The sequence below is a fragment of the Homalodisca vitripennis genome, chromosome 1 (assembly GCF_021130785.1).
Source record: "Homalodisca vitripennis isolate AUS2020 chromosome 1, UT_GWSS_2.1, whole genome shotgun sequence".
Taxonomy (NCBI): domain Eukaryota; kingdom Metazoa; phylum Arthropoda; class Insecta; order Hemiptera; family Cicadellidae; genus Homalodisca; species Homalodisca vitripennis.
In genome coordinates, this window is record NC_060207.1 from 137,524,377 (window position 1) to 137,541,259 (window position 16,883).

Consider the following 16,883-nt stretch of genomic DNA (forward strand, 5'->3'; position numbering starts at 1 on the left):
TCTAATGGGACAGTGACTAGTCATGGTCTCATAACATGATTTTGAATAAAAAAAATTGTATATAGTGATTTTAAATTGAACAGCCTGCACTATTATTTCTTACACATCCAGAATTGTGATTTTGGATTTTATACGTAATATGCCACCCAGGCTTCAGGCTTACATGCACAGTTCAGCTGCCAATGCAATGGTTCAGCTGTGTACAGACCATGGATCGGTACGAAATATTATTTTGTTAGTTTAAAAATCGTAAAACTTAAAATGTAGAGTAAGTTAAAAAGTTAGTAAAAAAGTACTAAAGTTAAAGTTAAAGTAATGTTATAATAGTTATAATTATAATTGTGTTATAATTTTATGATTATTACAAATATACTTATACTCTATTAAGTATTATAACTATAACAATTATCCATGTTGAAATATTAAAACCGTATTATTAATAAAATACGACATATTGACTCATTAAAATACTAAATTTTACTGTTGTAATCTTGTTTCAGAATACATGTGGTTTTTGTAGTAAAGGTTTACTAAACACTCTGGCTATATGACTATATTTATTTAATCAAAATATTGTGTTGTCTAAAAAATGTATTCTACAGATCATTATTGAGAATTCCAAGTATTAAGACTAAGATAATTTATTTTTCGTGAATCGAATAATTTATTTCCCAATAGACGTCTTAATTATGCACTCTGGAATATTATAAAACAATCGTGAAGATATCCAGAATAACGCTGTTTAAGAGACAGAATTACGGAATTCAAATTATACTGATTAAACAAGTCACCTCCGAATGGAGAAATTCGGTGGCCAATCAGACTCTGTTTTATATAACTATTCGCTTTAAAAGCCGAATTGCGAGTACTTAAGCGGTGATTCGTAACTGACCTTCCTGTACTTAAAATTTATAAAATGAAAGAGGCCTAAATGGTGTATACGAGAATATATAATCACATTTTTGTTCAAGAACCACCATGTATGTGTGAAAGAGTAAGAGAACTTGTCATTTGGCATTGATGAATGCAAGAAAAATAATTGACACTATACGTTTCGAGAATTGTTTCAGCTTTTTTATTTAGGTAATAAATTGATAATATCAGGTTGAATATAGAGAAATATTAAAAAATGAAGAAAAAAGACAATGCACTTAACGTCATTAACCAATGGACTTGTAGTTTTGCCAAACCACAAATAAACTAAAAACACTCAAAATTTGTAATATCTCACAATACTTAAAAGCGGACTTCAACATCGATCTCTGTACCAAACAACTGAGTCGCTAACTCCTTAATACGATTACAGTCTAAGGCACTTCCAGCACGCGCTTTCACTAAGATCGTTCATTCTGGAAATGTAGTAGTCAAAATTACTGCAAATGACTTATAAAACTTGTACACCATAAGCAGGCGAATACAGTGGTATACATTAATTTAATTTTTTTAATAACAAAAAGGTCAATTGTGTAAGTTTTATTGTGTATGTATATGTATTAGTGTATGTATTATTCGAGTATACTACACTATTTTCTTAACAATATTTAAAATACTTCTACAAAAAGCATGGGACCATGTAAGTTTATTCAGTTGAAAGCTGGAAGAAGAAATCAGAATCAACTTTCAGAGTGAGATTTGGCTATAAGAACGATTGCACGTGACAAACTCCTTATACAACCCAGACCATTAGCAACAACTCTTGAGCAAAGTAATTGTAACTGGCAGAACTCGGCATTAGGACTCGATACTGTGGCAATCACCCACGTCAAATCCGCTTTCTGTGTCCTTGTTGTCATTGTCATATAATTTTAATTTGACTTGTATTAAAGTTTTACATTTTGAGAATATAACTGATTTAATTTTTAAAATATATTTTATAAATTGCATTAATGTACTATGCACATTTTTTGAATTTGAATTTTCAATTTTATTTACTCTGTTTACTTCATCAAGTACAATTTGTCGCTTTTTATTCGATGGAGAAACATTATTTTTAAAACAAATCCCTAGGAAAGGGAATAGAGTGAGTATTGGTTAGTAAAATAAGAGAGCCGTTTCGGTTGAAGAATGTCACGTAATAAATCAGACGTAGCGTTTCAGTTGATGTATTTAATTTCAGAAACGATCGCTTTTATATCGTCTTATCATTGGAAATGAATTCTTTCAAAATATGGCAAAGATGTCTTTTTTAAAAAACGAAATGTTATATATTAATCCTTATAATCAACTAAAATCCAGTACTGAGTCGAGTTACCGATAGGGTTCTGTTACAGCTATACAGTATTTACACTTTAAACACAGGTTTTTGCCAACTAAGAATAATTATGCTAATTTTATACAATACTTTGAGAAACATTATTTGGTTTATATTTGGTAAAACATCAACATAGTCGTAGTAATGGGTTTAAATGATTTATTTTAACTCAAAACTGTTTTTAAAGTAATTGACATTTTCGAAAGTTTTGAATGATGGTATTTTATATATATTTTTTAATGTTTTCTGGACAATGGTAAAATATTGCAGCCACAGGCTAAATGAACTAAAATCAGATATCCCATTTACTTTCTATTATATTTGTAAGGCCTTAGTTTTACCAAGGTAAAATCTAATCTATACACGTGAAAGGAGAAAATTTATAAATATCAAACAAGTGTTTTTTAGTTAAATCAAAGGAACTCATTCATAGGAAACAAAAACAAAATAAAAATAAAATTATAAAAAATATTGAGATATTTGCCAACTACAGCAGGATGTCAAATTTTATCAAATCAACTTTTCCGTTTGTCAAACTGATGTTTATATAATCCCATTGCAAAGTTTTATGAGAAACAAAATGCTTGACACAAATAGCCACAAAATGAATATTTTCTTTCAAAGCCAACATCATTATTGGATCTGAGTTATACTAATGTCTATTGAAATGTTGATTAATCATTAATCATATATATATATATATATATATATATATATATATATATATATATATAGGTTTGGTACAGTTTGGCCGCGATTCAAGGTAATTTTGGCCTGCGCTGATACCATCATCGGTAGGAATATTAGTATACGAAGACTACATAGGCAGTACATGTAAGACGTTTTCAGGCAAGGGTTGATTAATTTGAGCTAATTTAGTTAAAAAGTCATTAGTGTCCTTGATGTAAGGAGGAAGAGTTCTTACAAACGGCTGCAAGATTTCGTCAACATAAGCAGATATCCTTTCCGTAGACATAGCTGAAGATTATAGCTTTGCCAGGAGGCGGTCTGGTAGGTTTGTGTTTTTTTGGTAAGGAGCAAAACACCGAAGTTCTAGGAAATCTAGGTGTTAGTAGTTTAGTAGCTTTCTGAGGCAGTCCCCCTCAGGACCCCTCTTGAGGACCTTTGTCCATTAGGTAATTTTGGATTTGTTCGTTGTGTTGAGGAGAAGGATCTTCATCTAATTTTTCATGTAACGATGTGTCTTTTTGATTCACTAATATAATCTAAAGAATTCATCATAAAGATAGAGTTACCTTTGTCGCTTGGTAAAATAATTATGTCTTTGTTTTCACGTAATGATTTAATTGCTCTAAATTAATTTTCAGATAAATATTTGGTACTATTTATGTTATTACGAAACGAAGAATTTGATAAATTGAATTCCTCAACAGGATGATTAGATGGTAAAAGTGGGTGTTTCTTACGTGGATTGTTTCTTATATATATGATGAGAAAGAAAGTAACAGGATTAAAAAAGGTAAAGTGAAAGGTAGGAATACCAAGTTCTCTGTGACGACCAGGTGTTGAAGAACAAGCAGCTGTGTTGGGTTGCCTGCGCGTTGGGCTTGTGGTGGTGGGTGAGCGGGTGACTAGGGGGTGGAGGACGACGCTCACGGTGTCTGTTGCCGGAGTTCTTAGTGCGGCCCGACGCTCTGCTGCAATGGACTTCGTACTTTACCTGGCTGTGTTCTTCCGGTAAGATTGGCAACTGTCTATACTATAATCCTTAATTCCAACAGTATTATCACATAATTAAAGGTGCTTGTCTAGAAAAGGGATTTTTATTAATAATATTGTTACTCTCAGGCATTCTCATTGGACAACCATTTCAAATTTAAATAAATTATAACGTATTGTGAATTCAATAAAACTTTATAAAATTACGATTATGCCTTGTTTAAAAGGAAAGTTGAAGAGTGGCATTTAAAGAGTTTCTCGAGTATTCCAACACTAGTCAATATTAAAATTTAAATTAGATAAAAGTTCGTTTTTCATAAAAGTCTTTTAGAAATAAGAAAACGTATACATTTCAGCACTCGCTGTTTACACAATACATTATTATATTTTAAGCCCATTCTTAAACATTGGCATTAGGTTTTAATCGTAAATCTTCAAACACCGTTGCTAAGTTGTTGTAACCCGATGAAGTGATTATTAGGAGAACAGTTTTAATAGTTTTTAAAGAGAAATACAGAGCGAGTACTTTACTATATTGTTTTATAGCAATATAATATTCATAAAAATATTCGTATTTTCAGTTTAAAGTCTAATAACGCTTGTTTTCAAAAATTGACTGTATATTTATTTATTAGTTTATAAATATTATCTTTTACATGTTTTTGTATTAGTGGATTTTATTAAACTTATTTAAATTTAGTTTTACGTACAGATGTGTTAGTATTACATTTTTATATTTATATTATTTCGCTAATTTCAAAACTATTTATTAGTTGGAATATAAAATATAAATATGAAAGAAATAGACTAAGAATAGAGTAGAATATGAAAGAAACTCAAAAGAGTGTACATAATATTGTACAAATAACGTTCAGTTGCCGACATTATGAGTGTGCAGACATCATACCGGCACATCATATCGCAAGAAAATAAAAAGCTATTGAGCAGGAAAAATTCTTAAACTATAAAAACCCAATGTTGCTGCATGGATACAGTATAACAGTTTCCTTTTACATACTTTGAAATAAATTATGAAGATGTTCAGTAAAATTCATCTATATTTTTCATCTAATCTCTTTTTTTATCAATGTATTGAACTAAATTTATAAAATTTAGTTCCATTTGCTCGCAAAGTGGAAATTAACTAAAACAACAACAATTTCAAAAGCAGTAATCAATAATTAATAAATAATAACAGACTAATTAGTATTTTGTTATAAAAAAGTGGCGTAAAGAGAAGCGTTCATAAAAGAATGATTAAACGAGATTTTATAACATTTCATTATTTACAACTTATGTTTTAATAATAAAACATGTTTTATCCTAGGTAACCATAGTTTAAAAATTCGTTTAAATAACTCAGTTTTAAGAATATTTAACGGTCTATCTTTATCAGTCTACTGAGAGTTCAGCGAAGACTCTTCTGCTGAGGAAATGCGATTTCTGTCTGCCTCTACGCACAATAACTGCCGAACGGACAGACCTAGAGGGTTAAAACTTTACGTGGCTTTCTACCTTTACTGTACTACTTATACATCGGTACACTGATAGCCTTAATTTCTGTCTGCCTCTACGCACAATAACTGCCGAACGGACAGACCTAGAGGGTTAAAACTTTACGTGGCTTTCTACCTTTACTGTACTACTTATACATCGGTACACTGATAGCCTTAATTTCTGTCTGCCTCTAGGCACAATAACTGCCGAACGAACAGACCTAGAGGGTTAAAACTTTACGTGGCTTTCTACCTTTACTGTACTACTTATACATCGGTACACTGATAGCCTTAATTTCTGTCTGCCTCTACGCACAATAACTGCCGAACGAACAGACCTAGAGGGTTAAAACTTAACGTGGCTTTCTACCTTTACTGTACTACTTATACATCGGTACACTGATAGCCTTAATTTCTGTCTGCCTCTACGCACAATAACTGCCGAACGAACAGACCTAGAGGGTTAAAACTTAACGTGGCTTTCTACCTTTACTGTACTACTTATACATCGGTACACTGATAGCCTTAATTTCTGTCTGCCTCTAGGCACAATAACTGCCGAACGAACAGACCTAGAGGGTTAAAAACTTTACGTGGCTTTCTACCTTTACTGTACTACTTATACATCGGTACACTGATAGCCTTAATTTCTGTCTGCCTCTACGCACAATAACTGCCGAACGAACAGACCTAGAGGGTTAAAACTTAACGTGGCTTTCTACCTTTACTGTACTACTTATACATCGGTACACTGATAGCCTTAATCTCTGTCTGCCTCTACGCACAATAACTGCCGAACGAACAGACCTAGAGGGTTAAAACTTAACGTGGCTTTCTACCTTTACTGTACTACTTATACATCGGTACACTGATAGCCTTAATTTCTGTCTGCCTCTACGCACAATAACTGCCGAACGAACAGACCTAGAGGGTTAAAACTTTACGTGGCTTTCTACCTTTACTGTACTACTTATACATTGGTACACTGATAGCCTTAATTTCTGTCTGCCTCTACGCACAATAACTGCCGAACGAACAGACCTAGGGGGTTAAAACTTTACGTGGCTTTCTACCTTTACTGTACTACTTATACATCGGTACACTGATAGCCTTAATTTCTGTCTGCCTCTAGGCACAATAACTGCCGAACGAACAGACCTAGAGGGTTAAAACTTTACGTGGCTTTCTACCTTTACTGTACTACTTATACATCGGTACACTGATAGCCTTAATTTCTGTCTGCCTCTACGCACAATAACTGCCGAACGAACAGACCTAGAGGGTTAAAACTTAACGTGGCTTTCTACCTTTACTGTACTACTTATACATCGGTACACTGTTAGCCTTAATTTCTGTCTGCCTCTACGCACAATAACTGCCGAACGAACAGACCTAGGGGGTTAAAACTTAACGTGGCTTTCTACCTTTACTGTACTACTTATACATCGGTACACTGATAGCCTTAATTTCTGTCTGCCTCTACGCACAATAACTGCCGAACGAACAGACCTAGAGGGTTAAAACTTAACGTGGCTTTCTACCTTTACTGTACTGCTTATACATCGGTACACTGATAGCCTTAATTTCTGTCTGCCTCTACGCACAATAACTGCCGAACGAACAGACCTAGGGGGTTAAAACTTTACGTGGCTTTCTACCTTTACTGTACTACTTATACATCGGTACACTGAAAGCCTTAATTTCTGCCTGGAAAAAATTGACTCTCGTTAAATAGGTGTAATGTTGGCATTGAGTAGAACAAAGAATAGACCGAGTATATTGCAAATGATTACTCGTATATGATTTTCTAGTAAATTATCAACACATATGATAAAGTAACTTTATTGGTTTCGTTGGTATATGCTGCAATAGCATCATCAAAGCAAGTTTGTGCTGAATTTGTTGACTAAAATTACTGATGAAGAATGAAATGAACGGAGCATGGATCTTATGTATGGTAGATAAAATTCTGTTAGCTTATTTTATTATCTGTGTATTAATTACAAATGTTTTATTTAATTTATTGGAAATTTTGCGAAAACCAAGAGTCTTAAATACACTATTGAGAGTCTTTGCGATACAGCTCACAAATATATCTAATACCTATATAATATGGAACAGGTATATATTATTAAATTTATATATATATATATATATATATATATAAAATTGTACGTACACCTACTTTATATATTAAAATCAGTGTTATCATATGCCTATGATAATAAGGGTATACTAGTTAGCTATCGGCCAGGTATTTGAGGTTCAACTTTTAACACGGAGATAAAGTTAAAAAGTGCATTAAAAATAGGAAGTAACAACCTGAAAATCATTAGTTTTATGTCACTGGACAATACAGTCTTTATTTATTTTAATGCTTTGGAAGTTTACGTCGGTTTGGATGAAATTGTATACGAAAGGCATGCAACGAGTCTTACAATTTATTGTAAAGTCTATGATTATATGGTTATACTGGTATTAAAATACGCGTACATGTATTTACAATTAACCGATACGAAGTTAAATTGTCTCAGCGTTTAAAGGGGTCGGTCTCACCCAGTAGGGTACTCATTTTGGCTCGCACAGTTAATGACATTTCTAATTGCATTTACGAGTGTCCGACTGTATGCACGGTAACCTTCGAACGAGTTAACTTGGATGTTTGAAATTTGGTGTGAAAATCCACCTCTATTACCTCTGCATTTAAATTGAAAATCATAAACATCTACATACCTATAATACTATTGGTAGTCGTTATCCTAACCAAGATTGTCACCGCTATGGGGCGAATACGAAGCTTCCGAGTCTGGCGTTCGTTTAATCTTGTATTTCCCAGATATATTACTTTTTGCAATATTTGAGTTTATTGGAAATAGTTTTGGTGGCTACTCATGCTACCATTTAATATTTTTAGTCTCATTTTGAATACGGATCTGATAAGCTACAACAAGTAGAACTGTCTCAAGATAATATTGCTAATTACTGAAAAATAATTTATATTTTGTGTGGCACGCCAATGAAGTAAAGTAAGAATATTAAATGTGTATAGGGGGGTGAAAAATATTAACTAAATAGTTGTGCTAGATTAAAAATAGGACACTGTGCTTTTATACAAGCTACAAGTGAATAGATAAGATTGAAAGAAATATTCATGTAAAAAATAAGTAGAATTGTGGGGTGTAGAGAATCACGAACTATCATGATTTCCAGTTCACTGTCTCTTTACATATTAGGGTTTATAATTAAATTTTCATAGCATATCGCCCGTCTTAGCTACACCAATATGACAATAGCAAAACAATTTTGTGAATCAAACTAGTTAGACAAAATTACGTTTAAATTGAACGGAAACGCAGTATTATTTAAAATATAGAACACCTTGTGTAATAAATTAAACAAGGAACAATTCCCAGAAAGTCTAAAACGTAATTGTAGCTAATCTTGCAAGAAAACAAGCTTTGAAATCTGGATCCTAATACAGAAGGAACAGATCCGTTCTGTCAGAAGAGTTCTGTTAGATGTTATCATTAAAATAATATAAAATCAATATAGAGTGGCCAAATAAATACAAACCTACATTTTATTTGTTTTACAGAACTTCATTACTAAATAAAGCTCATACCATGTTTACATGAACTTCATTCTTAAGACAAAACCATGTTAAATGACCCATTTAATCACAAACACGCACACGTATAGAGTCTTAAAAAATTACGTTAAGAAGCTCTAAGAAGACGATAAAACTAAGAACTATTCTAAGAAAATTAAAAACTACACTGTTTTCTTTCTGGTTATGCTATACACACTAATATTTACGTAAAAGTAAGATACTTTCATTTTGGGTGCTTTTTAGTGGCTATTAAGGTAAACGGACTATAGGTCCACGTCGTAAAACTGTCGGGGCTGTATCTTACATACTTTTTAAGGGGTGGACAATGGGTCCACGGTACCGAGGGGTTGACAAGGGATCGTCGTACTCACTCTGCAGCAGTTGAAGGAATGTTACGAGATCTATATTCTATATCTACTAAATATTTTTCAGTAGACTACAGAATAAGATAACTACAGAAAGAATTAAACAAAATCTATATACATAAAACAAAATCGGGTTAGGTACACAATTTCTAACTTAAGAAGGGCTGTAACGATTATAATGGTCTTTGTTTTATTATGTACGTTTTCGCCACGACTACCAGAACAACAATTAAAGTATCGTAAAAGTGCACAGAACATTTCAGGTAAAGAGAACAAGACTTTTATACTCGTATAACAGTATAAGAGCCTGTTAACTTTAGTCAACCGTTCTGTGTAAACATTATTTTATGGTAGCACAGTCGTATGTATAATTAATTTAACCACTATTTAAAGTTTGTTTATATTTGGTCTTGAAAGCATAGAGTATGCTTGATAGTAAAAACACTTCTTATTTCAACCTTTTCTGCAACCATTGTTGAGCACAGAGTAAGAAAAATATTCAGATAATGAAATTAAAAGTTTTAACAAAAATCTTCTTTGAACTGTACATTTGAGCATATGTATGCAATATTAAGTGTGCAATAGTTGGTGAGTACTGTAATGCCGATATCAACTAAAAATATACTATATAACTTATACTATAAATTTAAAGACTGTTATAAACCGCATACTTTAGTTGACTTTTGACAGAAGTAGGCTTATCAGACATTTGTATGTATGTGTATATATATATATAATATATATATATATATATATATATATATATATATATATTGTAAATATATATATAAATATATATATATATTTACATACATTGCCTTGATCGAGGAAAAAAATAACATCAAACTGAGTCGTAAATATATTAAGCCTGGAATAAATTACAATTGCCATAAGTATACACTTTAATACAAATTTCATGCAAGCCTACGACATTGCGTGCGACCCCGCGGGGAGCTACTAGTTTTAACATGAATCGTGTACATTTTAAAACCCTTACAGCATTTATCCCTTTTTTATTAACAAAACTCCAAATTTTAATGTTAAACGGTTTATTTTAAAGGGAAAAAAACTAAGAATATATTTAAGAATTTGTTGCGTTCGAAGTCACTAGTAACTGCTAGTAACTAAACAAAATTAACTCCTGTCGTTCCTGGATCACTATTTGAATTAATTTTACACTTTATCGCAGCGGGATACAGCAATGAATAGCAATTGGAAGTTTGAAAGAAACTAGACAAATTCTTTATCCGGTCTTCATCGAATTTCTGTTTGAGTGATATTTACAACCTATCGTTCGCGGCATATGGTCATTATTATATAAGTTAGTATGTCTCTGTAGGCATATAAGTTTCGTTTATCTTTTGGTTTATATGCCAAGAACTACTATTTAAGGTATATATTTTAGATAACATATGTTTTCTTCGTATAGGTATCTATGTAACATAATTTTATACAACTATAAACGTGATATATTAGATATGAAGTATATTGTTGTTTCAATTATTATGCATGTTAATAAAACAATAAATCATCCATTTCCATTAACGTGTAATATGAGTTACATGTCTACTCGCATGTACAGTATTATACTGACGATGGATCAAGAGAAGGAATAATTAATACAAACTTACTGTAGATGTTTATGATTCATTAGGATAATGCCGAATCTATCAGATAGTAATATAGTGCTATGTGGAATTCGTGATAATTCCCGAACGATATAAAACTAGGTACATCATTACTGCACCTATAAATATACTTTTTGGTAACTACCATTTCTTTCTCATGTCAGGGGAATAGCCCGCAAGGAGTAAGAAGGAAATCTTAAATGAGGGAATCTGTCGACTAGTATATCAAACTAAATGTCTTTATTAGTAGAGTACAATGCCGCAAATCCGAGTAAAGGCCTTTAATTTGATGTACTACTCAACCTATGCTCTCATTTAAGATTTCCTTCTGACTCCTTGCATATTTATAGATGCAGTAATGATGTACGAAGTTTTATTACTTTGCCTGCAATCGTTCAGGAATTATCAAGCCCATGCGGGAAGTTTTTTACACCCTGTATATTGTTATTTCTTTTGACTATAATAGTGAAAACAGTGAACCGTAAAGAACGACAATTTTAGAGGTATCCTTGCACTAGCTGAGAACAACAAAGTTGAAAGGCATCAGCTGTTTTCCATAAAGAATAAAAAAATTACACAATAACAAATATTTTTATAAAATTCCACCGGTATCTATTTCATTGTAATAAACGAATAAGAGAAAACAAGACCACTTTAAAGGTACGCTTGCACAAGTAGGGAGTAAGAAACAGCTAATGTCTCTCAACTGTGACATGTTTGTTACTCCCTGGTTGTACAAGTGTACCCCTTTTGTAAACACCCTGTGTATACAATATTATTATGTAATATAAACAAAAATGAAATAATATAGTGTTTACTAGTTATGTACTACATAAAAATGAATCGCTAAATGTGTTGCTGAGCGCTAATGTTGGGAACGGCTGAAACAATTTGGCTAATTATGTTTTGTTGATATTATTTGAAATTCGAGTAAGTTTTATATGAAAATAAAGTTAGAAAAGTTTCCCATAATATTTAAGACATCAGGAAAATGACTAAAATATTTACGACACTTTCTTCCTATACGTGTTGTATTGTGTTGTGGTTGTACTGATTCCTATTAAACAATAAAACTGGTAAATTGTATACTGTTCCAAAATATTCATAGTCAACAAACAAACTGTCTTAATAATAGTAGTAAATAACATATGATCGTTTATAGCTCCAAAACGTCCCTGAAACGAACTCTTCTTCCGGAACGGGTTGTACGTTCTTGAACAAAAGGCGAAGTATATTTAAGTAAAGGTGTAGTAGTAGGAATAGGCAGGACAGCAGGAACAGATGCAGGTACTTTCTGTAGAATGAAAGCAGGTTTCACGCGATCGATAGAAACTTTGGTAGGCTTGTTACACATTTTTAGAGTTACAGTTTTGTCGTTTTGGTCAAGAAATTCGTGAGATACAGTATATAGTGGTTGTAATGATTGTCAATGGTACAAAAGCCTGCTCTCAGTAAAGCATGACTGCAATTTGCCAGTTCTTTGAAGATAAAAACCGCAGGTTGGCAATGTCTTGACGTTGGAGAAGGTCGTAAACGAAACATGAACTCTCGTAAACTTGAAATAAAGCTACTTGAAGGTCAATATTGTGATTATTGAGACTGAAGGAGAAGAGTTCACTAAGTGGACGTAAAGGTTTCTCCATAAACAAGTTCAGCTGCAGTAGCCTTGATATCATCTTTGAAAGAAGTTCGAATGCCGAGAAGAACAAGAGGCAAAGAATGGACCCAATCAGTCTCAGAGCGAGCCATAATTACAACTTTTAATTGGCAATGTAACGCTCAATCAAACCATTGCCAACTTGTTAAAGTTGTGGTGAATTTCGAAATTCTTCATAAAGTACTTGAATAGGTGAAAGGTTAATTGAGCAGCTCGATCAGATATGAGAGTTTGAGGAACGCCGAAACGAGAAACCCAAAAATCCAAAAGTCCGTGAATCACAGATTCCGCAGTGATGAATTATATTGGATAAACTTCGGACCACCCAGTGAAACTGTATATGACAGTTAAGTAATATAGGAAAGAATGTGCAGGTGGAAGAGCACCAATCAAAAATCAATATGAATCTGGGAAAATCTCTGAGTCGGAGTTTCGAACGAATCAAAAGGATCATGGGTGTGACGCAATATTTGCAATCGTTGACATTCGTTACAAGTACGAGCCTAATTCTGACAATTATTTTTAATATAAAGCCAAACAAAACGGTCACTGACTAGCTTAACAAAAGTATTAGCACCTGGATGACTATGATTATGACGAGTTTCGAAAAAAGAACAACGAAAATGGTGTGTAATGAAAGATTAAGGATTCCCAGTTGATGTATCACAAAATACAGATAATAAAGTATCTGGAATCTAAAAACGTTCTTTTTTGAGCAAAAACTCATCTTGAATGATTTTCTTGAGTTCATCATCTTTTTCTTGAAATTCTACTAGTTTTGCGTAATCAAGATGCATAGCAGTGAATTCTATTCAAGAAAGAGTATCAACGACAACACTATAATCTTTGACATGTCAAATATCCCTAGATAAGTCAGAGATAAAAGAGAGTTGATTTTAATGGATTGTTAGAAGTTTTTCTCGATTTTGCTTAAAGTCATAAATCAAAGGATTTGTGGTCAGTGCCTTGCTCACTAATCTTAGTTAGACGTCTAGGTTTGATTGGCTTTGATCAATAGTTTAAAATTAAATAGTTATTTGTTCTAAGGTTACGTACTACAAAGTCGTTTATCGTAAAACGCTAGAAATACATGTTGTATACTTATTTCTATTTAACTTTAAATATTGATTATATTTTAAATGTAATTTTATAACTGATAAAGCTTTATCTTTTCATTTATTTGAGTTGGCCAATTGGCTACAATGGAACCGATATAAATTACCGATACAAGTCTCAATAAATTTCAACGTAAGTGTTGAAATTTATTGAGACCAACGCTGAGCACAACAGATTCTTAGTCTTTAGTTTTTTCTTAGAATATTTCCAACTTACATTTGACATTAAATATCTTAATATAAAATGAAGACAAAAATCAAAGTTTTCACGAAAATTCTGTGAAAGTATGCCTTTTAAATGGACTTTACGGTATTCAGCAATATACACTATTTTCATCATAAAAAAGTACTACTTGACATAGATACATTTCTATGTATCGTTTTTACATCTGCAATCGTTCAAAAATTAACAAAAGGAAATTGGTAAAGGGATTTATTTGAGAGACCCTATATGTGAGTAGGGGTTTAAGGAGTTGTCACAAAAAGAAAAAAAAAAAAAAAAAAAAAAAAAAAAAAAAAAAAAGAAAAAAAAAAAAAAAAAAAAAAAAAAAAAAAAAACACTTTGCACAATACGTCCGATGGAGGAACAGTGTAACAGTAGCAATTTTACAAATATCTGCGCTTGTAACATTAAAGAAAAAAGAAAGGGTTTCGAAGGTTTAGTGTAAGCAGTCAAAAGAGATGGTGCACTACCGTTCCCGCCAGTCTGTGCTCCTTATATTTAATTTATTCGGGCATAACTACGTTCGTTCTTCTCGTTTATGAAATTGGATTCCGATAACCCAATAACCACCCGAGAGTCTCGGTATATGATGTGTAACATCTGGTACTGGTCCGTAACTAACACAGGTATGGAGCGGATGTCTATTACGTCAAATAGTTCTGATGTCAGAAGCTGGTTTATTATACTTTCATAAAAATAAAATACTTTTTATGGGTAACATTTTACTTAATTTGAAGAGCGCAAACTTTACGAGAACGAACTTAGATCATTAATTATAAATTATTAATCATTCATAGAATTTTAATATTTATGAACTGTAACCTTGAAGGTTGTTGCTAATTGATTTGGTCGGATGTAAAAGTAAAGTAAGAATGTCTTATTTTACCAGGCGAAGGTAGGGCTAAGAAGCCCTCTCTAACACAACCTGGGGACCAACGGCTCCCCACATTACACATGTACATTGTTTTTTGTGTCGATGTACATTAGTTTATAAGAAAAATTGTAGAATCATAGAGAAACCATTAATTAAAGTCATTGAAACATCAAGGCAGGATCTAACAATGTGAGTTTATTGAACTGCAAAGTGATAAAATTACTAAGTAAAAAAGTAATTAAGTCAGCGATTATTAATATGGTATACAAGCATAAATATACTACTTCAATTTCTGTCACTATATACAGAATCTTCTCTTTGTAATGATAACAAATTTAGAAAAATTAGCGTGGTTTCTAATCAAGCTGTTGACGAAGAATTAACCCGGTAACCAATGATAAAAAATACTGTTCTCCAGCGATATTTTGTTGGTAGTTTAAAAGTGATACTTTTGTTGCTTACGACTGACTATATAAACAATATTGATATGTTCTCACCATTCAGGTTAACGCGGAAGGCTTCATGCTTTTACGACTCATCACATTCATTGTGTTATGATCCACTGTACTGTTCGTACCTTTACCAAAACACCTGCCAGAGTGCTGATTCTTTATTTTCACAGTCCTGTTTGCACGGTACCATAGCTCATCGTTTTGACATGGAAGGGATAAAAATCTACAAATTTCCTTTTAATGAGTGTTTTATAAAAATCTGATTGCACAATTTTTATATAGGATATATATTGACACTTTCCTGAGAAACTCAAATTCCCATTGTCTCCTGTCATAATTCTTTATGCATTTTGCCTTACATATATTTAGAAAACTTTTGTACTACAGAAGTTGTTTAAAAAAAGCCCTTTTACTGTATGCCTATGTCTTATGATAAAAAGTTCTTGGGAGGCTATGTCCAATACAAATAGAAAATAGTATTTACGCTGACAACAAAAACCTTTAAAAACTAATGCATGTAGTTTTTTATATATTTTTTATTTAAAATAAAACTTGTAATTATTCCTTTAAGGCTAATCCTTTAAGGATTTCTCATATTCTAGAAATATGATTCTATTTCTGGGAACGAAATTAAAGTAAATATGATGTAAAGATGCAACTTGGAATTTATTCTCACCTGACGGTATCATGTCATATTTTATAATATGATTTGCTTTAGTAATTTATTCTACAGTTTATTTCATTAGTATGTGTTCTTACTTAGAAGCAATAATGTATCAGTTTTATTATTTTTTAACGTTACCAATGGTATAAACAATAGCGGCAGGAAATGAGTACGTGACGAGGTAAGTAGAAAGAAAGAAATTTTCCTAAGGTAGCATTGCTCCATAAATCCATCCAATAGCCTATTAGTCCTCATATATTCCACACATATTACCTGATGCCTGCTATGTTAATACAGGGATGATTAAGGAACCGAATAGGCGTTCTTTAAGTTGTGTTAGGTGTGTGTTCGAATGCGCAGTAACTATTGATATAAAAAGGCACTAGAGATTTGACCTTTGGTATGTAGGTTTCTCATCAAGATTTGTTTTAGTTCAAAAAGTCAAAGGGCAGTCCGTGTTTTGTTACGATGTGTTGGAACTTTTGATACTCCGTTATATCGGTGTATTATATAAGTGAATCGCACTTGTTAATCTCCTTAAAACTGTGCGACTAGATTTCAAAACATTTCGGGCATTTCATGTCTTATTCTGGGGCATATGAATGGTGACCCAAGATTCACGGTTGAAACATAATCAATAAATTACCATCGTTCTCGATCTTCTAATTTTCAATAATATGTAAGGTCCAAATCTAGTTAACGTATTTCTATCCAAATAAATATAATTATACTTTATGAATATATTAAGGCAGTTTACTGATATAATCTTGGATATCCAATATCAAAAAGATATTTTATTAAACATTTGGATAAATCATTAATCCCAAGTGAAGTTGCCTAACGAAAAAGAATATGATTACGAATCGAA

The 16,883-nt window shown here is 32.3% G+C and overlaps 1 protein-coding gene across 1 annotated transcript in view; it reads left to right on the forward strand.

The window, feature by feature from the left end:
- The window catches only part of LOC124353401 (lutropin-choriogonadotropic hormone receptor-like), a 210,134-nt gene that overhangs the window by 90,095 nt on the left and 103,156 nt on the right, over positions 1-16,883 (forward strand). The window contains exon 8 of the mRNA XM_046803245.1: positions 3,775-3,949. Coding sequence (XP_046659201.1) covers positions 3,775-3,949 — 175 coding nt within the window. The remainder of the gene's footprint in view (positions 1-3,774; positions 3,950-16,883) is intronic.